Source organism: Convolutriloba macropyga, chromosome 2 (assembly GCF_964194025.1).
Source record: "Convolutriloba macropyga chromosome 2, txConMacr16.3, whole genome shotgun sequence".
Lineage (NCBI taxonomy): Eukaryota > Metazoa > Xenacoelomorpha > Acoela > Convolutidae > Convolutriloba > Convolutriloba macropyga.
The window spans coordinates 54,132,244-54,159,616 of record NC_134469.1 but is presented as its reverse complement, the minus strand read 5'-3'; the positions used below and the strand labels follow the sequence as shown (position 1 = coordinate 54,159,616).

The 27,373-nt window shown below is 35.4% G+C and overlaps 2 protein-coding genes across 8 annotated transcripts in view; one reads left to right on the top strand and one right to left on the bottom strand.

Moving 5' to 3' along the window:
• LOC142334499 (sorting nexin-12-like) overlaps positions 1-27,373 on the top strand; it is a 474,196-nt gene that overhangs the window by 14,067 nt on the left and 432,756 nt on the right. The window lies entirely within an intron of this gene.
• LOC142334498 (uncharacterized) overlaps positions 1-27,373 on the bottom strand; it is a 653,384-nt gene that overhangs the window by 210,505 nt on the left and 415,506 nt on the right. For all 7 annotated transcript variants that reach the window (XM_075382580.1, XM_075382581.1, XM_075382583.1 and 4 more), the window contains 9 exons: positions 24,623-24,727; positions 24,347-24,493; positions 21,114-21,292; positions 20,318-20,492; positions 19,974-20,100; positions 16,636-16,743; positions 13,996-14,124; positions 13,685-13,784; positions 8,190-8,263 (listed from right to left, as the gene is read on the bottom strand). In XM_075382580.1, coding sequence (XP_075238695.1) covers positions 8,190-8,263; positions 13,685-13,784; positions 13,996-14,124; positions 16,636-16,743; positions 19,974-20,100; positions 20,318-20,492; positions 21,114-21,292; positions 24,347-24,493; positions 24,623-24,727 — 1,144 coding nt within the window. The remainder of the gene's footprint in view (positions 1-8,189; positions 8,264-13,684; positions 13,785-13,995; positions 14,125-16,635; positions 16,744-19,973; positions 20,101-20,317; positions 20,493-21,113; positions 21,293-24,346; positions 24,494-24,622; positions 24,728-27,373) is intronic.

Genomic DNA, 27,373 nt, shown 5'->3' with positions numbered 1-27,373 from the left:
TATCAAATTAAACTCCCGCGAGGACAGAGTAATTTTTTTGATTGAACTCTCAGTCAACTAGCTTGCTCTAATGTTTGAATAATTTCAGTGATAGGTGTGCCGGTAAAATTGCAGGTTTTCACGGCAACCCTCACAAGTCGTTTTTCGCTCACCGAAAAACCTAAATGGACATCGCTATACTCAGCGTCTTTAGATAAAACAGCTCCCATAATAACAAACTATTTGATCTGAAATATTTACGCAGAATGACATGACTAGAAAAAAACTGCTTGTAAACAAATTACCCTATCTGACGCCTAAATGTCTGGACAGTGCTAGACCTGAACAAACAAAAGTAAAGCCGCACCAGCGTTCATTTGATGTTTACAAAGAACAAGAGAAGCTGTAACTGGCTAAATACTTGCTCACCATAACAGTTTAATTCTGCCTTTCTTGGACCGAGTTTAATTGCATGTAAACAAATTTCGCAGCCTGAAGTCTACATGTCTGGACAGTGCTAAAACTGGTCAAACAAAAGTTAAGCGGTGCCAGCGTTCTTTTAATGTTCACATAAGACAAGAGAAGCTGTACTGGTTAAATACATGCTCAGCATAACAGTTTAATTCCGGCTTGCTTAAGCAGAGTTTACTTGCTTGTAAACAAGTTGCGCAGCTTGACGCCTACATGTATGAACAGTGCTACATTGAACAAACAAAAGTTGAGCAGCTTCAGCTTTTCTTTAAACTGTAAACAAAACAGGGGAAGCTGTAACTGGTTCAAAAATTACTCGTCTTAACAGTTTGTTTTTGTCTTTCGTGAAGATGGAAGTTCCGAAAAAGACTTTTATATTAGGGAAAATTAAAAAATTTCATCCCTCTGCCAAACCCATTCAATGCCTCAATTGTCCAAGAGAGTTCGGCACCTTCCATTCTTTGATGCAACACCGCCACGCTAAGCATTATAAGACATATTTCAAAAAACATTATCATAAGTACCAACCAACGCAAAAAAAGTCAACAGCAAGTTGTTTTTCATCAACAATGGATAAGCTGGTAAAACTATTTTACACATATCAAAAGAAAATCCAGCGCGCTCAAAGAAAACCTTACAATAAGAGATGACGTAATTATATTTTTAGACATGATGCAAAGATTATGCATTCTAAACAAATAAACAAATCATTCTATTCATAACTCTTATCATTGCGTCATTTCTCAGTTCCTATTTATCGATTTCGTAACTGAAATTCAACTCTATCCGATTTGACAACATTTTTCACCGTTATAATTGATCAACTTGCTCAGTTTGCTTTTTCACTGCCGAGATATTATTTCGAAAAAAGATACTCAGTTTCCTGTTACAAACCACATACTGCTGAAAAGGTTTTTTGTTTAAAAATTACGGCCGCTGAATATTTAGAAATAAATAAAACCAACGATTCTCAAACTCGAACACTGGTTCGTACATGCCACAATTACAAGAATGCCGCATTGGTGAAGGAAACGTTCGATGAAAACACGGGTTTATGGCGCAGTGATAACAGCTTTATTATCCCTGTAAATTATATCAAACCAATCGTCGATTATACAAAACAGCACGATATTTTTTAGCTGACAAAAACGCCCGAGAAAAACTCAACAGTTATTGATTCTCCTTATTCTCCACGTTAGTATGGTTGCATTACGCCTATTAAAACAAAAATGGGAGAGGATCTAAAGAAATAATCGAAGAGAACCAGAAAGCTTTTCGAAGATTATGACCATGATTGTATAGAAATTTGGGAAAACCAGCTCGGACAGCTCGCAGAAGAGGAGCAGATATCAGAATTCTGGGCCTTTGATCAGTCATCTCAACTGGATAACGATTCAACAAGAACGCCTGAAGAACAGCTTCCATTGCTCTCGAACAATTTTTCAGATGAAGATGAGACGCCACCTCTAAGTCAATGTTACGCCCCATCGAAGAAGGTCATCAAACTCTCTCGCCTTTAAAACACTTTGTTACTGTCTGTAAGTTTTCATAGTTTAATATTAGTATCGCTTCGAAAATTATATTTTTATGCATTTTTTATATTCATCAAGTTCGAGCACGAGTTTTGCCAACTCCATGTTGATGATAGCAAACGTTTTCAAATTCTTGTATATATAATTTTTCTGGCAAAAATAAAATCTTTACAGTGAGCACATGATTGGATTTAAAATAGAAATTCCATTTTATCTGCCCACAAATAATTTTGTAATAGGGTTCTATTTATGTTAAAAAATGAGTATGTTGTGAGTAGGCAAAAAAAGTAAATTGAAGCAAGTCACCTGACAATGTATTGCCGCCGGAACATACAGAGAAACGAAAAAAACTATGATCTTGGTTGCCATTTTCGTATATGACTTGATAATGATTAGAAACAGAAGTGCAACTTTCCACAGATGCCGAAGATGAATGATAACCGTAGGCATAATTTTCTCATCAACAATGGATAAGGCGGTTCGGCTTATGGAAACTATTTTATACATATCAAAAGAAAATCCAGCGCGCTCACAGAAAACCTTACAATAAGAGATGACGTAATTCTATTTTTAGACATGATGCAAAGATTATGCATTCTAAACAAATAAACAAATCATTCTATTCATAACTGTTATCATTGCGCCATTTCTCAGTTCCTATTTATCAATTTCGTAACTGAAATTCAACTCTATCCGATTTGACAATATTTTTCACCGTTACAATTGATCAACTTGTTCAGTTTGCTTTTTCACTGCCAAGATATTATTTCAAAATCTGATATTCAGTTTCCTGTTACAAACCACATACTGCTGTCAAGGTTTTTTGTTTAAAAATTACGGCCGCAGAATATTTAGAAATAAATAAAACCAACGATTCTCAAACTCGAACACTGGTTCGTACATGCCACAATTACAAGAATGCCGCATTGGTGAAGGAAACGTTCGATGAAAACACGGGTTTATGGCGCAGTGATAACAGCTTTATTATCCCTGTAAATTATATCAAACCAATCGTCGATTATACAAAACAGCACGATATTTTTTAGCTGACAAAAACGCCCGAGAAAAACTCAACAGTTATTAATTCTCCTTATTCTCCGCGTTAGTATGGTTGCATTACGCCTATTAAAACAAAAATGGGAGAGGATCTAAAGAAATAATCGAAGAGAACCAGAAAGCTTTTCGAAGATTATGACCATGATTGTATAGAAATTTGGGAAAACCAGCTCGGACAGCTCGCAGAAGAGGGGCAGATATCAGAATTCTGGGCCTTTGATCAGTCATCTCAACTGGATAACGATTCAACAAGAACGCCGGAAGAACAGCTTCCATTGCTCTCGAACAATTTTTCAGATGAAGATGAGACGTCACCTCTAAGTCAATGTTACGCCCCATCGAAGAAGGTCATCAAACTCTCTCGCCTTTAAAACACTTTGTTACTGTCTGTAAGTTCTAGTAGTTTTATATTTGTATCGCTTCAAAATTTATATTTTTTATGCAATTTTTTTTATTCATCAAGTTCGAACACGAGTTTTGCCAACTCCATGTTGATGATAGCAAAAGTTTTCAAACTCTTGTCTATATAAATTTTTCTGGCAAAATTAAAACGTTTACAGTGAGCAAATGATTGGATTTGAAATAGAAATTCATTTTTATCTGCCCACTAATTTTGCCCCCAATAATTTTGTAATAGGGTTCTATTGTTGTTAAAAACAAAGACAACCAGAACGCAAAAAGTATGTTGATTAAACAAGCGTTAAAATTTGTTGCAATATCACCTGCCTAATACACAGAGAAGACAACTCTGCAAATATTGACATAAGAGTTGCGGAAACAATTTTGGATGATGTGTTCAGAGCAATTTAATCAATAGTAAACAAAACAAAAACGTTTTCTGATTGGATGATTCAACAAAAAACAACAGTAAGTCCCAACAAACAAATTATCTCATTTGCCATCTTGATTTTCACTGACTACAGTGAATTTTGTTTACAAATTTATTAAACATTGTTTTACTAAACGTTGCTATGATGTATTCATGTTCCTATTTATGAGTATATTTATATATATATATATATATATATATATATATATATATATATATATACAAATATTTATATATATATATATATATATGGATGTATGTGGTTACTTATTTATATATTTATTATCGATCTCTCTATGTTTTTACGTGTTCATAATTGTAAGTTTTTATTAAAGCAGGTTGGCGCAGGTGAAGCGCGTTGGGCCCATAACTCAGAGGTTGGTAGATCAAAACTATCTCCTGCTCAATCTTTTAAGGTAAATTTATAGAAATTTTTTTGTATGCATATATGTACTGCAGTTGAAATGTTTTACTTACGAAAATCTGCTTGGCTGGGACTTCACAAACAAGTACAGACCTCTGATAGTTCGGGGGTTGTGATTGGTTGTGGTTGGTGTAGGTGCGTGGCGCGTGTGTGTGAGTTTGGGTCTTTGTATGTGTGTGTAAGTGTGCATGCGTGGTTGTGTGTGTGTGTGCGTGGTGATTGTAATTGGGTGATGATTAGCGGAGTGTTTGGGGTGTGGCGGTGAGACGAATGTTGGTGTTTATCACAACAAACGTGTTTCACAACTTCTCATATTGATTAAAAGTCAAATAGCGTTGAAAATTTTGGACCCCATTTTCTTAAAAATTTTACAAGTTCTTTTCCCTCTATGGGACCAAAATTTTCAATTTTTGAAAAAAGTGTTTCCGACAAATTTTTTTCACTCACAAAACATGTTTCACATTGATTTAGGCCAAAAAATGGACCCCCATTTTTTTCGACCCCAATTTTCAAAAAAAAATTGTCAATTTTTTGTATGTTAACTCTCAGTGATAAAAGTTTTTCATGAATGAGCTTGATGTCTTTTGTTCCTACTGTATTCATTATTAACTGTTTACTGAACGTGTGCGTTTCGAGTTTTTGTTAAACATAACCGACTAACGTCGGGCGAAATGCTCTCAAACGACCGGCGGGCGGTTGTCAGCACCTAGCCACTGTTTAGTGGGCTTAGCTTTCGCTTGATTGAAGAGGCGTGAGGCTAGGGTAATAGACGATATTATCACGCCACAAAACAGCCGCTGAAGTCAACAAATGAGTTAAGGAGAGAGAGAGAGAGAGAGAGAGAGAGTGCGAGGTAAAACGTGAGCGAGAAAGAGAAGGAAAGAAACGTCAACCAACACACACACACATAGAGAAAGAGAGAGCTAGAAATTTTTTCCATGAGATTCTAGCCTTGTTAGGAACTAAATCATATAAAAAACTGAAAGTGCAAAATTCAGAAAACTTTCCACATTTCGCAGTGACGAAAATGTTCAAAGAACATTTTTTGCCTCTGGATTTTTGTCATGTAACCCATCTGCAAGACTTAAAAAGCTTCGTTGGCCAGTATTAATCGTTAATCAAAAAAGGACTCAAAAACTGCAAATAAAATGACAAAAATTTCAAAAAAAAATGAAAAAATCATAAGTTTTTTTTAAAAAATCGATAAAATTTGTGATATTAAAAAGTTCAAAACTATTCTATCGCAATAAAAATTGTTCAGTAACCTTTTATCAAAGCCTATACGAGGTTTCTTGGGGCTGGAAGAACTTAGATAATGACAAATTTTGAAAAATTTGAAAAAAAAAATTCAAGTCTTATCCAACAATTGCTAAAAATCGTGATGTTCAAATGTTGAAAAACATTCTATTACCACTAGAAACCATGCAGCAACGTATTATCAAACCCTTCAGGAGGTTGTCTGAACCCTGAGGCAAAAAAATCTTGAATAATGAAAATATATGTCAAAAATTTTAAAAATATAGCAATTTTTGTCAAAAAAAATGCTAAAATTCGTGATGTTTAAATCTTGAAAATGATTCCATTACTTCTAGAAACTACACAGTAACCTATTATTAAACCCTCGAGGAAGTTCCTTGGCTCTTGAGGCTGGATAAACCTTAAAAACGACAAAAACTTTCAAAAACATTGAAAAAATTTGCAAAATTTATCAAAAAAATGCAAAAAATTCCTAGTGTTGAAATGCTGAAACCATTCTATTACCACTAGAAACTATTCAATAACCTATTATCAAATCCTAGAGTGGATTCCTTGACACCTAGGGCTGCTAGGGCTGAAAAAACTTAAACTGACAAAAATTTTCAAAAATCTTGAAAAAAATTGTGAAAATTAGTATAAATTTGCGTTTTTAGCTAGCGGTTGTTCGTCAGTAGCTAGCCACGGGTGGGGGGGAGGGTGCACGGGGGTGCCCATGGGGGTGGCGACAGTCGGGTGGGGGGGTGGAGGGGGGGCAACAGGGCGGTGGGGGGGGGCAATAGTGGGGGGGGGGGTGGGGGTCTTCAACCTCTAAGAACCGCTGTTCACACCATAAGTATAAGACTCCAAAACTGTTTGAGCTGAAACAGAGCCAAAAGGCTCTAAGAGCACTTAATGCCCGCTGGGCGCTACCTGTTTATCCCGTTTTTGAGGACGAAAAGTCAAAAGCGTCAGACGAAAAATTGGTCAAGCGAAAAATCGCATAAAAAAAAGACCGACAGGACTAATATAATTGCTACAAACTTCGTTTGAGAGCAATTAATAAATCCAACAATTCTGATTGGTTGTTAACTCGAATAATGAATCCAGCACTACGATTAGTCAATTTATTTTGGAAAGTGTCGTGACCCTGAACATGTTTGGGCAAGATCCCATGACTCTCAACTTAATATATCATTTAACATTTTATACATCTACTAACAGGTTAGTTATTATTTTTGTTGTTTTTGTCCCATTAACGTTGAGGTTCTAGTCACTTTTTTATACTACTCACAATTACGTTCTTTTTGGATAATAAAAGTCCCACGGGGAGCCAAAATTTGACAACAACTTCAATATTCAAAGTGCAACCAACCGAGGCAAAAAAGATGACGATAAGATTTGATTACTCTTTATTCTGTTTTTCGGTTCAGATTCTTTGAAAGCTTCGGGCAACTATGTTGCATTTTTGAGGTGACTGCGTAAAGTAGTCCATACAATGAACAACTGTTCGTTGTTTATTTCCGAAACAACATTTTTGCCAGTCAAATGTGTAACAAAAATCTGGATACTTAGAAATGGTTAGTATTGTCGAATCAACTCGTATCTTGATTACTACCTAAGTGGATAGAATGACAATATTGACTGACTGCTCAAAACGAAGAAGGACGTAAAGAAAACTGACAATTGGATTAAAACTAGCGCCTCTATTATTGTTCTTATGCATCAATAGGACTTAAATTTCGTGAAATGGCCGAAACAAATAATCAGTAAAGGTTGTCATCAAAATCACAGAAGAGGAAGATCGACAAGAATCCGATACTAATAGCTATAATAATAGCAGAAATACAAAAATAAATGAAATTAGGTGGCCTTTCCTATAAAAGAGGGAGAAACTGTAACGCCTCTGAAACAATCAGTTGGCCGTGGAAACAAAAAAATGTAGCGCCTCTGAAACAATTATATTTACAAAATCTTTGCAACAACCGAGAACTCAAATACGCTGTTAAACCCGATTGTTCTTTCCAAAAGCGCAATGCGTTTCGCGCCTATCGTTTTTGGCCGTAGCCGACATTTCTCTTTCGGTTGACAGTAATTAACACCAATTCATTGTGTTTGAACTGACTATGAAGAATGGATGGAATCAATTACATAAAAGTTTGCAGCTGCGTCCGAGAGAAAGCACTACTGTCTAAATACTTGATTTCGAAGACACCACAGTTGCCTATTAACACACGTACATTTTGGTTACACTTGGTATCAGGACGTAATCTTACTGTGTAACGTTAATTTTCCTAAAACAACCTAGGAGAGCATTTGTGACAAGTTAAATGATATAGGAGAATAAAAATAGGCGTGAATTGATCTAGCTGATCCCATATTTCTTCTTGGTTTCCGAAATGCATATATGGAAACAAACACGTCCACTTTTTCAGAATATCTACCTAGCAAAATTTTTGACTTCATCGGAGAATTAGTCATTATCTCAGTCATACGTTTTGGAGGGACATATCATAACTATGATTGTGGTTCAAGTATCAATAGAAAAAGACATACAAAACTTTCATAATAGTACCTCAACTAACACCTTTGTCTTTTTAAACACTTACAGGTATCGTTATATAGGATGCTTTAGCATGTTTGAAGTGGTGAAGAGTCGGCCTACCTTCATTACTGGCCGTTGCTGTCGGCAGACTAAGGGCGATGTTTTTACTTAATGCCTCTCCTATTTCTGCCAACCTGAAACAGTCAATGTAAAGAGCAATGAAATCTGATCATCATATATGCACGGTAGATAGCCGAGAAATAGCCTCCATTGATTCTCATAACCTCAATTGGGATTGAAACAAAAACAGAAGGAACAAATTGATCATTTTATTTTAAAACTTACAAGACACATAAATGAGATGATACAGGGATTCTCATCATTAGCAACAGGCATTACAGCTGGTAGCGAAAACAAACAAGTACAAGCTCAAGTTCAAATACCCGGCATCATTTTTCGATCTTGATTCTGAACAAATGCTGTTTAAAAAAACTTTAATTGAAGAATGAAACAAAAGATGTCAAATAGATTTCAAGCAAAATGGTGAAAAAGCTGTGAAATAAGGTCAAGCGAAAAGTTTGGTTAGGCGAAATAAAAACCAGCGCTGGCTAAGTCCTCAATTACAACGTATAGAATTAGACACACTAAAATCAAGACCTGACTATCAGCCTCTTTAGACGAACAACTTTTGATAGTCAACAGAAAATACACTAAAACCAAGGCTAACAAAGTCAATATGAAAAACTCATTTTCATTTTTTTGAATAATAGTGTTAACAAATTCAACGAAACCAATAACAGCATATTGTACAAACGTTTAGACTATGAAACCTTAAAAACACCACCCTTTTAGAACAGAAATGAGACACAAAGTAAATGGACAAAAGATAATGAAAGACGAGAAATTTGTCAAAAGTCGAATTTCAAATAAAACTTCGAAAAAGTGCTATCAATGTCCTTCAAAACACGAAGGTTTTGAGAACATCAAAGCTTTCGCAAAGCCTTCAAATGACGAAGGTCCTTCAAAACATCAAATCTTTAAGCTTTACACCGCTAAACCATAACACATTGGAAAGCCGATAAAAAGTTGTAAAAAAACTACCCAGCCAGCAATTGCAAAAGAGTTGCCAAATCATTAACTATCATCTGGAATCTAAATAGATGCAACTTAGCCTCTTTATAAAAGAATAGGACCAGTCAAAATTCAGATAGAGAGTGCGGTCAAAAATAGAAAAAACAGCAATTTGAATAAAAATAAACTTTCTCAAATAAAAAATAAATAAGCTTAAATGTTCAATAGCTTCAATTTAGATTAATCAGAAAATTAATGAAACCTGTCATCAATGATACTTAGTAAAAAAACTGGCAAAAACCCGAAATAGTTCATGTCTGAGTTTCAATTATAATGGCCTTAACGACATGTATAAGTTTTAATTAATAATTTTTTCAAAAATCATGTGATTTTTGGTTTTTGCAAAAAAAAATTTTGTTAAAGCATATTGCAGAGACAGACAGAAGCGCCATCAACTAGATTAAGTGCTAAAATAATTTAAAGAACATTAAAAACGGCCAAATTCAAAAATCCACTGACCACTTTTGAAAACAATTGTGCCGAGGTTTTTAATAACATTGACAATGAAATTAAAAACCAACACAATGGAAAGCTTCATCAGAGAAATATTGAGACCTGACGGTAATAACTTTAAACGCTAGGTAAACAAGAAGAACTACAAAAACGGACAGAACACAAAAATCTTTAGAAAACAAGTTAAGTCAAAGTCGGTAAAGCGTTAAAATGATTAGAGACCATTAAATAGTCTGATTTATGTGTAATCAGATATCAAATGAGACCTGCCATTAATGACTTTAAGTAAAAGGACGACGAAAAAACTATATAACGGGTAAAATTTGAACTAGACGGGTAATAGAGCTTGATGATTTTGTCTTAGAAGTAGGCACCACTAACACAAGCGTTAAATTAAAAAAATATTTGTCGCGAAAAATCAAACTAAAGAATTGTAAAAACAAAACGAATTGTCGATGGTGAAAAAAATTTTAACTCAAAAAATTTGTCCAGACACTGTTTGCTCACTCCATTTCAAAAGCAGTTATAATAAATTTCACGCCCTAAAACTGATAGTTTTTGTCCTTGTTGCGCTATAGTGTGACTTATATCGAGGCTCTAATTTGATTTCTCATGGCCAACAAAAATTAGAAAAGTGTGAGTATATAAGGCAGCGCCCTCATATAATAGAAATTCCTTGAATTGAACAAAAACAGAGCCCAAAGACTCAGAAACCTACTCAATGAAAAACCTGAAACAAACCTCAACAATCACTCACTTGAAATCATTAAATTTTGTACCTCATTCAATTCGAAAAAGAGGAAAATGTAAAAAAAAACATTCAATTCTTTAAATCTATTATTACACCTTTGCAGGTTGCGACTCCAAATCAATATTCTCATTGATACAGCCTTTGATTCCATTTCCGTTAAAACAATGAACTATTAACTATCAGCAAAAACACTAAAAGCAATACACAACGAAAAACCTATAAAAATTGAAAACTGAGAACAAATAATCGGAATATGATTTTTTATACAAAAAACTCACCAAGTTGCAAGATCTCGAATTTTTTTCCTCAAAATAAACATGTTAAATTTTTTCCCTGTCCTGTTAAACTCAACCAATGACGGTTAACACGGTCTAACGCATAATGAACAGCAATAGATATCTAGATGTCGAAACAAGCTAAATTAGTTTAAAACAAAAGTACATCACTTTTATTATTTTTTTCAGAAAAACTAACAAGTCTAAAAAGTCAGAAGTTCAAAATTACGAGAAAGAACAACTGCCATCGGAAAAATTTGAAAAGACTGCAAGAGGTCAAAAAAGATAACAAGACGAAGAACAACTGAAGCGCAAAAAAGATCGAACTTATTGAAAAAAATGACAAAAAGTCAATAATTGATCTAATAAAAATTTAAAAAGTCACAATGTTCCCAAGTTAACTATTACATGACAACTTATGTGTGTGAGCAAACCCATATAGGTTGAAAAGAGTAGAGTAAAAATAAAAATTGATTTAGAAAAACCTTTTTAAATTGATCTTTTTAAAAACCTTTTTAAACTGATTCAGAATAAATTGAATCTTTTTAAATTAATTTAAATACCCTAAATACAGAATTCTCGTCACTACATATGAGCCGCATATTAGCATATTAAAACTCTACAATAGACTGGTAGCACATACAGTTAAAACATAACCGACTAACGTCGGGCGAATTGCTCTCAAACGACCGGCGAGCGGTTGGCTTCGTCAGTAGCTAGCCACGGGGGGGGGGGGGGGGTACACCGGGGGCCGATGAGGGCAACACCGGGTTGGGGGGGCATTGCGCGGTGAGGGGTGGAGGCAATAGTGGGGGTGGGGGTGAACAGGGGGGTGGGTCTCAACCTCTAAAAACCGCCCTTCACACCATAAGTATAAGTCTCCAAAACAGTTTGAGCTGAAATAGAGCTGAAAGGCTCTAAGAGCACTTAATGCCCACTGGGCGCTACTTGTTTATCCCGTTTTTGTGGACGAAAAGTCAAAAGCGTCAGACGAAAAATCGGTCAAGCGAAAAATTGCATAAAAAAGATTGACCCTCAAAGACGAGTAGATTAGATTAGATGAGCAATTGGATAAGTGCCACTTCTTTGGATAAAACGTTTCTTTCGAATTATATCAAAATGCTAAACATAACCGAGTAACGTTGGGCGAATTGAATTGCGCTCAAACGACCGGCGAGTGGTTGGCTTCGTCAGTAGCTAGGCACGGTCTAGTGAGGCTAGCTTTACCTTAATTGTAAGTGAGCGCAGCGGGGGGTACAACGGGGGCCGATGGGGCGGCAACAGACTTATACACCATAAGTATAAGTCTCCAAAACATATTCTGTGAAACGCATAAACTATCTCCGATTTCTATTTTGCAACTAAAGTGTTAAATTTTGAAAATAGAGTTGATGACGGCAACGAATTTTTTTTAGCGATCTAAGAACCGCCCTTCGCACCATAAGTATGTCTCCAAAACAGGTTCTCTGAATCGCATACTTGAAGATTAGTGAGCTGAAAAGCTCTAAGAGCACTTAATGCCCGCTACCTGTTTATCCCGTTTTTGAGGACGAAAAGTCAGAAGCGTCAGACGAAAAATCGGTCAAGCGAAAAATCGCATTAAAAAAAGACCGACAGGACTAATATAAGTGCTACAAACTTCGTTTGAGAGCAATTAAAAAGAACCAATGAAAATCAACCTGAAAAAAATCCAAAATTCTGATTTCCAAAATTTTTACAAAAAAGCGAAAACATTACGCCGGAATGGAGACGATCTCAATAGACAGTGCGGGACAGTTATTAAAAGTCAGTAGATTGCCAGATAATAGTCCCGAAATAGACTGTTGAGACCATTAGTTGAAAAAGCTACTGGGACCAAAGACAAAGAGCGACTCAATAAAATCTGATTTTAATACACGATGAAAAATAGCCTCGCTATCGCTCCTGGGGTAACGAGGACAATAATTGGTTGTGGGCCAAACCATGCATGATCAAATAATATGCACAATTATTATCGTTATAAAATAACTGGTACCGTCGGACAAATTGCTCTCAAACAACATACAGGGTGTTGGTTTGCTTAGCTTAGTTGTAGCTAGCTTATGAAAATGGTAGATGGGGTAGAATGGTGAGCCTAATCCGATCTGCATTTCGTTCGAGCGTGTAGCAAAAAGGGTCCCACACCCACATTAAATCAAATTTACCATTCATGCCCTAAGTTCCGCTTACTCAGCAGCTTCAGTGAATCGTACATTTAGAGCCCAATAAAGCTCTACGAGAGCTGTTCAGACATTAATGCACTCGATCTTCACAAGTTAATCCGGTTTTTGAAGACAAATGAGCGAAGAATATTCTAGAAAAACTTAAAAACTATTGAGCAAAAATTTTCCATACGACACACACGTTTACAATAACTGCTTCATACTCCGTACGAGCACAATTTATAATTTTCAAGGAATATGAAGTCAAAAAGTCTACAAAAACTGACGTTACGCAATTTAAAAAATATTAATAAAGTTGCTGAGTAAAAAAGTCATCGTATAATCGAGGAACCAAAGCGTCTCAAAAAGAAAATTTGTCAGACACAACCAACTAAGAGAACAACAAGATCAGTGATGTTTCTCAGCCATCGCCCCGCAACTACTAAAAAAACAAAAACCATAACACCGTGTTTCTTCAAATAAATTCAGCCCAGCAAGGGAAGTAATCATCTGATGGTCAAGAATTTACCCAGAATTTACAGTGGATTTTATAGTTATGTGTCATATATTCAATACCTTTATTCCATGATCACGAAATCACATTAATTTCTTCATTACATTTTTTTTCAATTTGCAATATCACAAGCCCAGGATCCAAAACTAAAAAAAAACACAGGAACGAAAATTTCCATTCCACTTCCGCAATGTCAACCATGGCAATTCTTTGGCAATGCTTCAACAATATTGACACAAAGAAAACGTCAAATCTTTCATACATCAAAAATTGTTAGAATTGAAACAATGCAGAACCTCAGCTGGACAAACCTAGATGTGTCTGAGGAAGCACTTAGTGGATCAGACAGCTGGACACGTTCAGAGCGACTGCCCACGTAGCAGTCCTTCTGGCCCATTCCCACCATAACTCCTTAAATCGCACAAACTTCAATTTGTTAAACAAGGGAAAAGTTCAAATTAATCTGAATCTATATCCAAAATTGTTTTCAGCATTTGCCTTCTGGTCATTGAAAAAAGCGATCAACGTAAATTTTAGAAAGCTGAGAGTATTTCATGAAAAACCGTCAAACTTGAACGTGATACGTGTTCCACGCCATCAATCAGAGATTCGTTCAGCTTACCTTGATGGCGAGGTCGCCCAACTACAGTTTGGTATTGAAGAGGACTTTCGTCTGTGTGCAGACCAGCTTTGGTGTACATGGATCCCGCGTCAATCACTACCACAGGAGGCGTATCCGGAACTGAAGCCCCTGTTAATATACAACTGTCAATAAATCTATCCTCCAATATATTTCTTCGCATTCTAATCTCGGCGCAGGAAGTGAATAGAATAATGCTTTCAAGAATAATACGCAATTGCCCCATACAAGCCCGGAGTAGATTAAAATGAACCAACCTCAAGCCAATCTCTGCTCACTTTCTACTTAACGTTTAGTATTAAACGCTAAGTGCCGCCATTTGAGTTCAGCTGCATAAAATGGCAAAAAAATAGCGACAGGAAAAGTATAAAAACTATAAAACATCAACAAAAAAGAGCCCACATTAAGCCACCGAAGTCAATTGAAACCAAGAAATAAAGAAGACGATTTGCGGTCTGCTGTGAAAAGCACAGTAATCGTTCTAAACCACAGGTTTCCAAAAAAGTAGCTCTAGACTCAGAAAAGGCACAATTTTGAAACAAATTAGGCAAACATGTAAGTTCGTCTCTCACAGACGTGGCACATGAACCGATGTTTTCTTTCAAATTAAAATGAAAAGATCAATCCACTTCTTAAAGAACTTCTCGGGTCTTTCTCATTATATTCCCCACTATACGTTAAATGATGGCTACAATAGAAAGATCCAGCTTATATTGAATTTAATTTTTGTTTGTTTACGCAAAAGATATCAATCGGTCACCGACAGTAGTCTTACCAAAAAAATCCTCCAGCATCAGATTCCACTACCACAGATTGGAGTTTAAACAACGAATAAAGTTACGGAGTTACAAAGTTTCAGGCATTTGCAGTATGCCTTTCTGTCGCTTAAATGAAGAATTAATTTTGGTCTGCTCACGTCACCATGTGATCTACGAAATGCAAAAATAAACATAGCTGGCAGATTGCCAGAAAATAGCTGCAATAGCTTCGTAGATCTGCGGTCTTAAAAAGATAGTATAAGAAACAGACCAAAAGTTCTTATTAACTGCTCAGATGTTAAATTTTCATTAAGAATCTGTCAAACTTATTGCTGTTTCTATTAGCTGCTAACCTTCAATTAGTGTGGCACACACTCACTTGACCTTTTCTCTTTCAATTCAAATAAATAAAAAGTCAATTTTAGAGTCAGGAAGTCATTTTTGAGAGTGAGGTAAGCCATGTGCGACCAAAAACTTCATCACACAAATGAACAAAAAAACTCGCTCCACTAAGAGTGAAAAATGACGTCACACATGCAATTCAGTTGAAATTGCATAAACAAATGAATAAAAAGCAGATTAGAAGTGGTTGTGACGTCATATGGTCGCAACAATAGTCTTGACGATGAAATAAAAAAAACCAAGAGAAGGCCAATAATAGCTTCAGCTATCGCTTCGCGGCTATTAATAAACAATATTTAACATAAAGAAAACCCGACTAATGCCGGACGAATTGCTATTCAATCACTGGCGCGGCAAAGAATTTAGGAAGCAGGTATAGACTAGAGGAACATTAATAGTGCAAAAAACCATGACTTGCGAGGGGTTTGCGCGGCCTCTCGGATGAGAGCCTTATCAACTCTAACCAGCAGGCTACATGGGCTACGCACTTTCATCGCTGGCAATCGTTTTTTTTAACCAGCAGATTTCCGAACGCGCTCAATTCAAATAACTCAAAACAAAATTCAAGCGTGAAAAGTCACTCGACAAATGAAATCGAAATAAAGTTCAAGAAAAACGGTCAAGCAAAAAATTCCGCATAAAAAAATGACACGCACGTTACCAATAGTTGCTTCAATTTTTGTTCGAGGGCAATTGAAAAGTTTGAGACAATTTTCCCGAAACTCAAAACTCAGTTAAGACTATACAAAACAATACATGAGCGTATGCACTCTTAAGAATTCTAAACAACTCGAAAAACAAAGAAACAGCATATCTTAACGCATGACAATCTGAGCAGTTACACAACGATTGCATATTACCACGAATCACGTACTAAAATGGATAAAATATAGTATAATGCACAGCTGAAGCAAAAATTATCAATAACCACAGTAAAACCGAAAACGCAGCAAAAATCCTCCCATATCTGATTTGACATTTGCGTGGAAAGTATCATCAAAAAGTTAGTGCCTTAAATTCTGAAAGAGAGGAAATTAGATCACACAAACTCAAGTCACGCGAGAAAACGTCCGCCGAAAAATTGGCCCAGCAAAAATTAGCATTAAAAAGGCCACCAGGACTAATAAAATTCCTATATAATTCATTTGAGAGCAATTAAAAACTAAAGGGTTTGCTTATTTTCAGAATTATTGTATCAATCGTACTCCAATAACCAATTCACTCATAAAACAATTCGAAATCAATGTCAAAATCAACCAAACTTCCATATGTCAAACCGAAGACTGCAAGCTTTCTAAGAAATCTAGAAAAATGAAAAAAATATTACTTTGAGAATCAGTCCTCTGGTCATTGAAAATGCGATAACCGTTAATTCTAGTGAACTACGAAAATGTGTTTAAAGAATTATATAAACTTGACCGTAGCAGATGCTACACGCCAAGCCCACATTTGTTAAGCGCACCTTGATGAGGAGGTCGCCCATCTAAAGTTTGGCTTTGGAGAGGACTTTTGTCTGTGCGAAGACCACTCGTGTATACGTATGCGCTGTCAACCACTGCCACAGGAGGACCTGAAAACCCATCAATAATTCATCCAATATATTTCTTCACATTCTACTCTCAGCGCAAGAGGTGAATGGAATACTACTACAGAAAAATACGCATTTGCCTCCATATAAGCCGGAGTAGATGAAGAATTACAATATAAGGAAAACATTTGGGATATCTATGCACATTAACAACTTCAATTTTTCAAATTGCAAGATAATATGAATGATATTATCAAAAAAACAACTGCCAAAAACTGTTTCTCAAAAACATCAGCGATTTACCATTTGAGGAATAGAGGACACTTTTTTTCAACAGTTTGCCATGCAAATTTGGGCACAAAAATTCCGAATCACTTTCATAAAAATTATAGGCCGATTATCATTTAAAACATTACTGACTAACGACCTGCGGTGCTCGATTCTATGACTGAAACCTGCTTCCGTCTGGTGGGTGATTCTAAGGGGCTGTTTACAAAGGCTATTGGTGTTCTTTTTTAGGAGGTGGAAGATAATAGTCCGCTTTAGATGAAGGGAAATAAAGGACGCCGATTTGCGGTTCGCTGTACAGGACACAGCAATTATTCCAACTCAGATGTTTCCATGAAAAAAAGTAGTTCAAAACTCAGATGGGGCACATTTTCGAAACTAGTTAAGCAATCAAGTAAGTTTGTGTCTCAATAACACATATTTGAGCCCATGTTTTCTTGCAAAATAATTATCCATCATTCCAGTTTTGAGGAGCTATTCGGGTCTTTCTCATTATCGTCCACCACAAAACCATAGCCACACATAACGGTATAAATACGGTAATAGGGAGGTTATACGCTAAATGACAACTATGCTGAGAGGGCCTGTAATGGGAAAAACACAGCTTATCTTGATTTAACTTTTTTTCTCTACGCAAGGGAAATCGATCTAGAAATTGTCTTACCAAAAACATTCCTCTAGCATCAACTTCCCATACCAAAAATTGAATTTGTAATTAAAAAAATGCAGTTACAAAGATTCAGGTATTTGAACTACCGCTTTCTGTAGTGAAAATGAAAATCCCTTTGACTGGGGCACATGCTTTTGCTACATACTTAGTTTCTGAATACACACAATTCAAGTAACTAAAAAACAAAAAATTCAAGCGTGAAAGTCACCCGAGAAGTGAAATTGAAAGAAAGTTCTAGATCCTGCAAAATTTTTCATAAGAAAAGGACACATATGTTAAAAATAATAGCTTCTATCCAAAGCAAGTAAAAAAGAACTAAGGTACAGAGCAAAGTACATGTGACCGATGTACAAAAACAACTAATGCATTGACTTCAAAAACGAACAGAACTAAGACTAATCCTTACAAAACAATAAATGAGCTCACACATTCTTTAGAATTCTACATTTCTTAAATTGGGACGAAAACTTCATCTGTCACTCAGAATACAAATCGAAAAACAAAGAAACTGACGCAAAAATACGACATCAATTACGTCATACATGATAATCATTCAAATATTCCATCTCGAAAGTTTAATAAAGGAAACTCCTCTGAGGAGCACATGGAAGAGAAAAGCAAAAAAATCAAGAACGCAAAAATTCCAAACATGGTTAAAGAAAATTAATTTCTTACCAACAACTTCAATTTTCGAGTCAAAAGTCATTTAACCATTCAAGTCAAAATGCCTGTAAAACAAGTAGAAAACGTCAACCCAAGGATTTCACCAGTGACTACAGGACATGTAAAAATGCTAAACCAGCAACTAAATTGTGTAAACTGCCAAACTGAGAAACAAAATCAAAATTGCATAGAAAAAATTAACTGACAAAACTGGTGGCTTAAAGTTTGAATGAGAAAGCCACGTGAGAAAAAAAATGAAACATCAGCCGGAAAACTGATCACGCAAAAGATAGAAATAAAAGTAACCAAACGGGCTAAAATAACTACTTCATACTTCCTTTGAGAGCGACTAAAATCTTAAGGATCTACTTATTTTCAGAGTGATTGAATTAATTATGTACAAAAACAATTACAATATAAAACAACTCGAATTGATTTTTCTAATAATATTTTGACACTATGCCGCTGCAGTTTCAACTCTGTTTATACCATTTTCCAGTTTTCAACGAGAGTTCAAATAAATTTCGTAGCTAAGATCAGCTCTCTTCATCTTATGTAATTACAAGCAACGATAATGCAAAATACCTTGCACTTGCAGACACTTTTGATTTGACTGTTGTAAGTCGAATTCAGCAAATTATGTTAGTGTTTTGAGTTCTGAAAGAAAGATGTTCAGATCACCAAGCAATCGAGAAAGAACATAAACCGACAAATGTCGGAAGAATTGCTCTTGAACGACAGGCGAAGCAATTTAATTCATGGTCTTTAGTCTAGATCAATTTTTCTTTATGGGCGCAAACCTTGATGCCACCGAAAAATTTGCATAAAAAAGACACACACGTTTACAATAATTGCAATGAACTTCGTTCAAGAGCAATTAAAAAGTCAGATGATAGATCGAAAGAGGACAAATAGTCGTGCGGAAAATTGCATTAAAATCGGGAGAATACCAGGAACGAGTCTTCGATTCGGGCAATATAATTTCTAAACTAATCTTGCCTAAAGAAAAAAACCAAAGCAAAAACAGAGAAAGCAAAGAAGAAAAACTGATGACCCTCCTATAATTCATTTAGCTCCTCCCTCCATCCCACCCTCAGCAAGCCTAAAATCTGATTCTTGAACTAAAAGCTGATCAACGTCGGACGAATTGCTTTCGAACAACAGTCGGGGCACTTTGATTTAGAGGGGAATAGCTTTGGATTTTTTTTGATGATATCAATTTTTCTGATTTGCCCCTTATTTCTGTGTTTCGTTTCTATAACGTAAACGATCACTTCTAGTTACAAAAATGCTTACATTCAGAAAAACTTTGGATTTTTTGATGACATCAATTTTTCTGATTTGCCCCTTATTTCTGTGTTTCGTTTCTATAACGTAATTGATCACTTCTAGTTAAAAAATTCATACATTCAGAAAAACTTTGGATTTTTTCATGATATCAATTTTTCTGATTTGCCCTTTTTTTCTGTGTTTCGTTTCTATAACGTTATGAGAGTAAGAATTTTTGTGACAAAAATTTGAGTTTCTGAATTTGCCAAAATTCTATTGCCGTTTTTATATTGTCAATTCTGTGTTTTGAGTGAGTGTATATTCTATTTTGATTGTGTGTATATTCGCAAATATGAATAATAGACGGTAACTCAATAACTACCTCCTCGAAGTCGCAGCACCATATGGATAGTGTCACCGTCATTGATACCTGCTTCCGTCAGCACAGTGTTGTCAAGGAGCTGCTGACCATTAAAAACCAGCCGTTGCTGACTTGCAGGAATTCCTTTCTAAAACAAGCAAACTAGTTGGTCTGCATTAATCTTATGTAACAAATGGGGGTAGTTTTAGATTTAAAGAATTCATTCTATCGAGCCATTCGTGAAGATAAAAGAGTTCGATTTTCAATACAGCTTTCGATTCAGGCGTTCTTGAATAAGCCAACTTCACATCACTACGCATCATTTTCACTGGCAATGAAAATGAGGCAAATGAGAAATAAATTACCTTTTCTTGGATTTGTTTTTTGAGAATTCCGCATGTTTCGAATTGAGTGATGTCATAATAACTCACTGCTCCAGTCAACTCAACAACCCTCACATTAATTCTATCAAGTAAAGAGTTGCCCAAAGCTTTGTCCAGTTTCACTATCATTGGCTGGACCGTCTTTAGAGCAACAGGTCTGAAACAGATTTATACAAATTTAACCTATTTGTGTACTGCGTGTAACTCTTCGTTCAATAGTACTCCTGCCTTAACACTTCACGACAATTAAAATTTTCCAACTGCTATCATTTATTTCGAGGAAGCCGCCCTAGAAAGCGAAGCATGGCATGAAGGCAAGTAAAATAAATGTATGTCTGTTCAAAAAGTTTTTCCTTTTCCGATATGTTTTGAAGAAAAATAAACTCAAAAAATCAAATTATTAAAAAATTCGGGCATAGGCCTAGGCTCTGTCAAATGCCCAAAAATTTGGGCATTTGACAGCCTCTGTTCAATTTCTCTAAGTATTAAGAATGGATGCGTTGATTTAACTAGAGCTAACAGTAAACCACAACTCACGCAAATCTTTCGTACAAAATTCCTGTTGTTCCGTACTAAATCAACTTTGCCTTTTAGTTTGCTCTGATCCGATTAAGAACCAATCTCTCAAATTGATTGGTAAAACGGCAAAGTCTCAGTTTTCCTACGGAATTCAATTTAAGATTAAAGAGGAAAAAGAATTAGAGGGTAGAAAAAAATCCACCTGGATTAGATCGCAATATGAGTAGATGATACAATGTGCGTGACACATGATAATAACCTATCTATTGTATCATAGAGATACTTCAATTTGTCGACAGCTTCGTCTGATATCGGTTTCAGCTTGTCGGTGGAGGATAATGCCTTGATACATTCACATACTAGTAGCTCTGCGTCTGAAGAGCCTCCATCAACTTTTGACTGGGCGTCTTTCAGAATGTTGACGTATGAAGCGACAAACTAAACAAAAAAATCGAGCAATAAAAACATGCAAAACATGATACATAACCAATAACAGAGTAGTCACGAAGGCAGTTCTGCGTTTATCAATGTAACTGATAATAGATATTAGATATGGTTTGTTCAAAGCGAGAAGAGCAACCCTCCCAATTACGATTGCGTACAAGAGACAGGCATGAAATCAGCAAAAAAAAACATTAAATCGGCAAAATACTAAAAATCCATTGAAGATGAATGCCCTCCGTCTTGATATCTTCAGAATCAACATTGTAAGGCAAATACCGCTCCAAGAACCCAGCTTCAAGCTCGAAGGAGGCTTCCGTGACCAATTGCGCTCACAAAATAGAAAATTACAAATTAAAACCAATTTATTCATAATAAACCAACAAAAATATTTACAGTTGAGAAGAAAACTGGTTTTACACATGATAGACAAACCAAGCGAGAAGAGGGAAAAAACTGAACAATTTGAGGCTCAAAACTTCAAAAAGTGACCCTTCACCTTGGAACCAGGCATTCTCAGGGCACTAAGCACCTCAGGTAACTTCAGGGCACTAAGCACCTCAGGGCATCGAAAGACTACTGAAACCAGCTAAGAAATCAAAAGAAACTCGCTTAATGGGCTTTGACTGTTCATTCCGTTTTGAAACAAAAGTTATCGAAAAAATGTGTGATCACATCAGAAAAAAACAGCCGTTAGATTTTAGCAAACGATTCGAAGAGTCTTTAAAGAATAAAAAGTGCTAACTAACCCTACATAAATCAGGAATCCCAAAACAAAAGTACTGTTGAATTGGAATGGGAGGTACTATTATGGGACTGTTAAAAACATTTCAAAATAACCTTTTGAACTTCAATTTTACCAGAAATTCCTCATTACTAAACATTTGTATCTACGTTACTGTTCAAGTCCAGCATTCTAAACATACCAACTCTTAAATAGAAGTCAATGCTCAGAAAGAAAGAGGCCCAAGTCTTGAACAAACTTATTTCCACTTTATGAAAAAAAATGTTAGAGTACCAAAACTCGTCTTAAAACGAATAACTAAAAAAAGCGCCTAAAAATGGCTAAAATATTCTAGCTGGCAGATTGCCAGAGACTTGCTGCGATAGCTTTGTAAACATGCAGTCTCAAAAACACTACTAAAAACATGAGAACGAAGAAGAAATATCAGTCTTTAATCTAACTGCCGAGATCTAAAATTTTAAGTAAATAAGACTAGGTGTATAAGCTATGTGTTGTTTCTATTAGCTGCCATCAATTAATCTTCAATTAGAGTGAAATATACTGACGTGACTGTATCTCCTTCGATTATAGGAAGCAAAAATCAATTTGAAAGAATAATTTTTGAGAGTGAGGTAAGTCACGCGTGACAAAAAACAATAAAGCAAATGAACAGAAGATTTCGCTCCATATAAAGTGATATCACACGCGCAATTCAGTCAAAATTGAACAGATTGATGAACAAAAAAGCAGATTTAAAGCGTGTGAGATCATATGCTCGTAACGAAAACTTTGACAACGAAATACAGACCATTCCTGGAAGAAATGCGGAGGCAATTCGAAGCGCCGGAAAACAAAACAAAACAAAGCACAAAAAGACCTTCTCGCAATTAAAACCAGGATACAAACAAAACACTAAGACACAAAGTAGACACAAGCCACCAAAATAGGCTGAGTATGTGAACAATTTTGTAAACAAAAAATACTTCACGCTGTAAAGAAACGTTCAATGTAACAATTATCATTGAGACGTTGCCATATACACTGATTTGTCTACTCAAAGATTTAAAAATAAAGAAATTAACGAAAAGAAGCCAAAATTTGACGCAAAATATGTTCTAATTTAGCACGTAAAAAGAATCAGTGCATTATCAGGTTGTGAGAACAAAATTTTGGTATCAAATTCAGAGGGTTACATGTTAAAGCAGCATTGATCAAAAATTATCTGAACAAACAAATTAAACTACAAGAAAAAAGTAAGCCAAATGGACAAAAACGGTTAGACATAAGCTCCATTCTCTCAAAAACACTTTTCAAAGTCACACATGCATACAATGAACGCAGCGCAAGATAGAAAAACTTCTCTAGCTTAAAATAGTTCACGCGGCAATTTTTTTTCTCGCGTTTAGCTCAAAGCACCCTTTGAGCAAATAAGGCTTCCGGTAAAAAAAAAACAGCCAAAAAAATCCGGATTCGACTCGAATACTCGGCATTCCCGAACAACAACATCACTAACCGTCATTACATAAAACAATATTTTGTCTCCATACAATCGTTTATTTCCTTTCTAAAGTTAACTAGATTATTTGCTGCAAATTTTACCACCTGTGGTAACGAAAAGAATACGTATTGTCAAATACAGGGGGTATCATATTAATGCAGCCCTGGTCAAAAATAAGCTTTTTGAAAAAACTAAATGCAGCGAAACAACAACAACAAAAGACAACACAGGACAAACACACAAACAGGACAGCAACATCAACTGGACAAAAAACAGCTTAGAAGAAACATCAACTGGACAAAAAACACCTTAAGAAAAATAATAAACCTCGTCGAGTCGTTAAAAATCTCAAAATCCCTATCGCAGCTATTAACATTATTTATATTCGAAAAAATCAAAATAGCGTCTTTTAGAGTACGTCTGCCGAAAATCAGGCTCTCGTGAGTCAGCATTCTGTCTAACTCAAGTTTTCCAAGAACAGCAGCAAAAAAAGTTTGAATGGGAATTTGGGTCATTTGCACAGTACTGAAAACTGATATAATTTGTCTAGCAAGGAGATAACTATAATGTAATTCCACATTACTGAAGTATTTAGATGTTTCAAAAGTTCATCTTTTAGTTCAGAGTATGAAAAAAGATCTGAGAAAGGTTCAATTTTTGCTGTGCGTGAATTTTTGACCGTACCAGAGATCACTATCCAGAAAGAGTCTTCCAAAACTATGTCTTGAACTAAGTCTTGCTTAAAAACTTGGCCGTTTCTCCATAGCATTAACCGCTCACCATTAGCCTTCACAGCAAGATAGCTTCAGAAAATTCTTCTGATACTTACTTCAATTAGCTGTACAGCTGGTAGAGAATCGGCATGTTCTATCATAATAGCATGAGCAGACTTGAATGTGGCAGTTGCCTCAAGTACGGAATAGGTCTTCTCGCTCATTCCACGTTTCAGCAGCTCCTCAAAATTCTCTTGGGGTGTCTGAAAAGATGGACAACCATTATCAGATTACCATAACAAACATTGCAGTCATTACTGCTTACTCAGTCTGTCAATCTGCAGAAAGCTAATTTAAAATCTTATAATTAATAAAATTAAAATAGCACATACCTTGATGATGATTTCATTTTCCCATCCAACATACTTGAGCAAATCCACATCTTCGTCATTGATGATCTTATGGACAAATGAAGTGTCGAGGTTCACTTCTTCTCCCTAATAGCACAACAAGCATCAACCAATCAATTTTATCAAACTAATACATAATGAGCACAAGATCCCTGCTCCAACACTAAATGAGGTCAATTTAGCCAAAAATTGGACCAACAACACTCTTCTATCTTTAGATAAAATCAAAATTTGTGTTGTTCGAACACCAGTTTTCATCCTTATCTATTAAATTTATTGAAAACTAACCACTGACACTTCTGAAAAAAATATCCAACCCTTCACTTGAGAAAACGCCAAAACGACACAATCTTCCTTTTCTTTTAATAATATTCCAGAACATAAAGCTCGGTTTTATCTCGGTAAACACATTTAATTCCGACAATAATTTAACAAGAATTCTAAAAATGTTTTATGATATGTGACCAATTCCAAGTGTAAGCTAACAAACACTATCACAAACACTAAAAAATGAAAACAAAACCGCGCAAAATGTGCTCAAAAATCCAAAAACTGTAAAAAAAAAACCGCGCTTCACACCATAAGTATAAGTCTCCAAAACAGTTTCTGTGAATCTAATACTTGGATACTAGTGATCTGAAAGGCTGGCTCTAAGAGCACTTAATTCCCGTTGGGCGCTGCGTCTGTACCCCGTTTTTGAGGACGAAAAGTCAAATCGGTCACACAAAAATCGGTCAAACGAAAAATCGCATAAAAAAGACTGGCCAGACTAATATAATTGCTGCAAACTTCGTTTGAGAGCAATTAATCAATACCCAAAAACCTCTTCAGACATCTCCATAATTTCTGAAGGATCCTAAGTAGAGCAGTTTTTAACAAAAAGCAAAAGATCTGTGGTGGAGAGAGAGAAAGAGAAGAGAAAGAGAGAGAGAGAGAGAGAGAGAGAGAGAGAGAGAGAGAGAGAGCGAAAGAGAAGAGGTTAAAATGATAAAATTTATACTTTTCAATTCCTTCTTGGATCCGAATAATGCACTTAATTCGAATGCAAAACTTAGGATTTCTAATTGTGCGGCTATTTTTTAAGAATGCGTAAAGTTTTCAGTTATGGCTGGACAAAAAAAGTTAGCCGCGGGTTTTCAGCAATTTGTATATGTACCCACTTCTACTCTGACAAACTTCGGAAATGTAGAGTACTTTGAAAGGAGGCTGGAAACTTTCTTAGTTTTTGGTTGTCGCGAGCGGCATAAACAAAATGCTAGAAACTTAAAATCATTTGTGAAATTTCCCTTATTTATTTTCTTTGTTTTTGGTTGCTTAACTACCAGCCTCTTTCTCGGAAAATTTCTCGGATTTCCTGAAGTCTGCGTTTTGTGTCACACTGTTCCTTCTCGTACGCTTGCGGAAAAAAAATCCCAAAAACTTGTTTTCTGTAAAAGACGTTTTTTGCACGATAGCCGAACCGAATACTTCAAAATATTGAGAGAACACTCTTTTAATATTGTAGAGTGCCACAAAAAATAGAAATTGGATATAGCAATGCAAAAACATAGATGCATGTTTTTTGCAAATATTCACTCATCTTCTTCAGAGACAAAAAAGTCTTATTTTCATCCATAAGAGAAGTACCGAGAATCAAAAATCGGTTCAATTATTTAAACATGAAATTTATTGTTCCTGGTGGACAAGGAAGCTCGATAGTGTGCGTTCGCATATAATAATCCGACCACTCTCAACCACATTTTTGACTTAATTGTCTACCAAATGGGAAGAGATAGAAAAGTTTCAAAAAAATCAATGATTATTCGAAAATAATTGCGGTATCCATTTTAAAAAAATTGGTATCAGCTCAAACCACTAAACAAATTAAATAATACCTTATTACAGTACGTGCCAAAAATGAGAATAGAAGAGACAAAAAAAAACAAAATAAAAAACAAGCATTTTTTACGAACAAATCTAAATGTTTCTCTATTTTCGTTTAAAACAAACTTGAAAACAACGTTTAAAAAACTGGTAGATACTAAGCTAAATAAATTAACTTGCATTTCAACAGAAAAGATATGAGACCTTTCTTTACTGAGAATAAATATCCAGTAGAAATAACAAAAAGTAATGCTAAATAATACGTAAATACTTTTCGAAAACAATTATTTTCACAGTCATGAAAAACAATTAGCTATCAACTGAAATAAAAAAAATCTACCTTTATGCCGCCGTACGAAGCCACTGAGGTCTGCTATTATCCAGAATGTCATACGGAAACAAAAAGAACAGATACAGGCAAACACCAAAAAGTCTTGCGGAAAACGGTGTCGAAGCTGTTATATAATCTGTTAACTGAAAACATTAGGTATAATCAACTTCCCCTCTCGACGTCATCAATGTGATATAGGACTTGTCATAAGGTGTAATTAATGTTATAATAAGACCAGACAGCAAAAAAATTTCAAAACTGGAAATGTTCCAAAAATACAAAAAGTCATGGAAACTTGTAGTATCTATGCAAAAAAACAACTATTTATAAAATAAACAAGTAAAAAAGACAAAACTCTAACTCACTTGAAACAGTATGCAACCTCTTTTTGCTGAGACCAAAAATACTTAGAAAAAGGTTGCACGTTTCATTAAACCAATAACTTTCCTGAAAACAAATGTTTCAAAAAGTCAAAACAATCGTAAGCTTTCAACAAAAAACTCTATAAAAAGTAATTTGTAAAGGCAAATGCCCAAAGA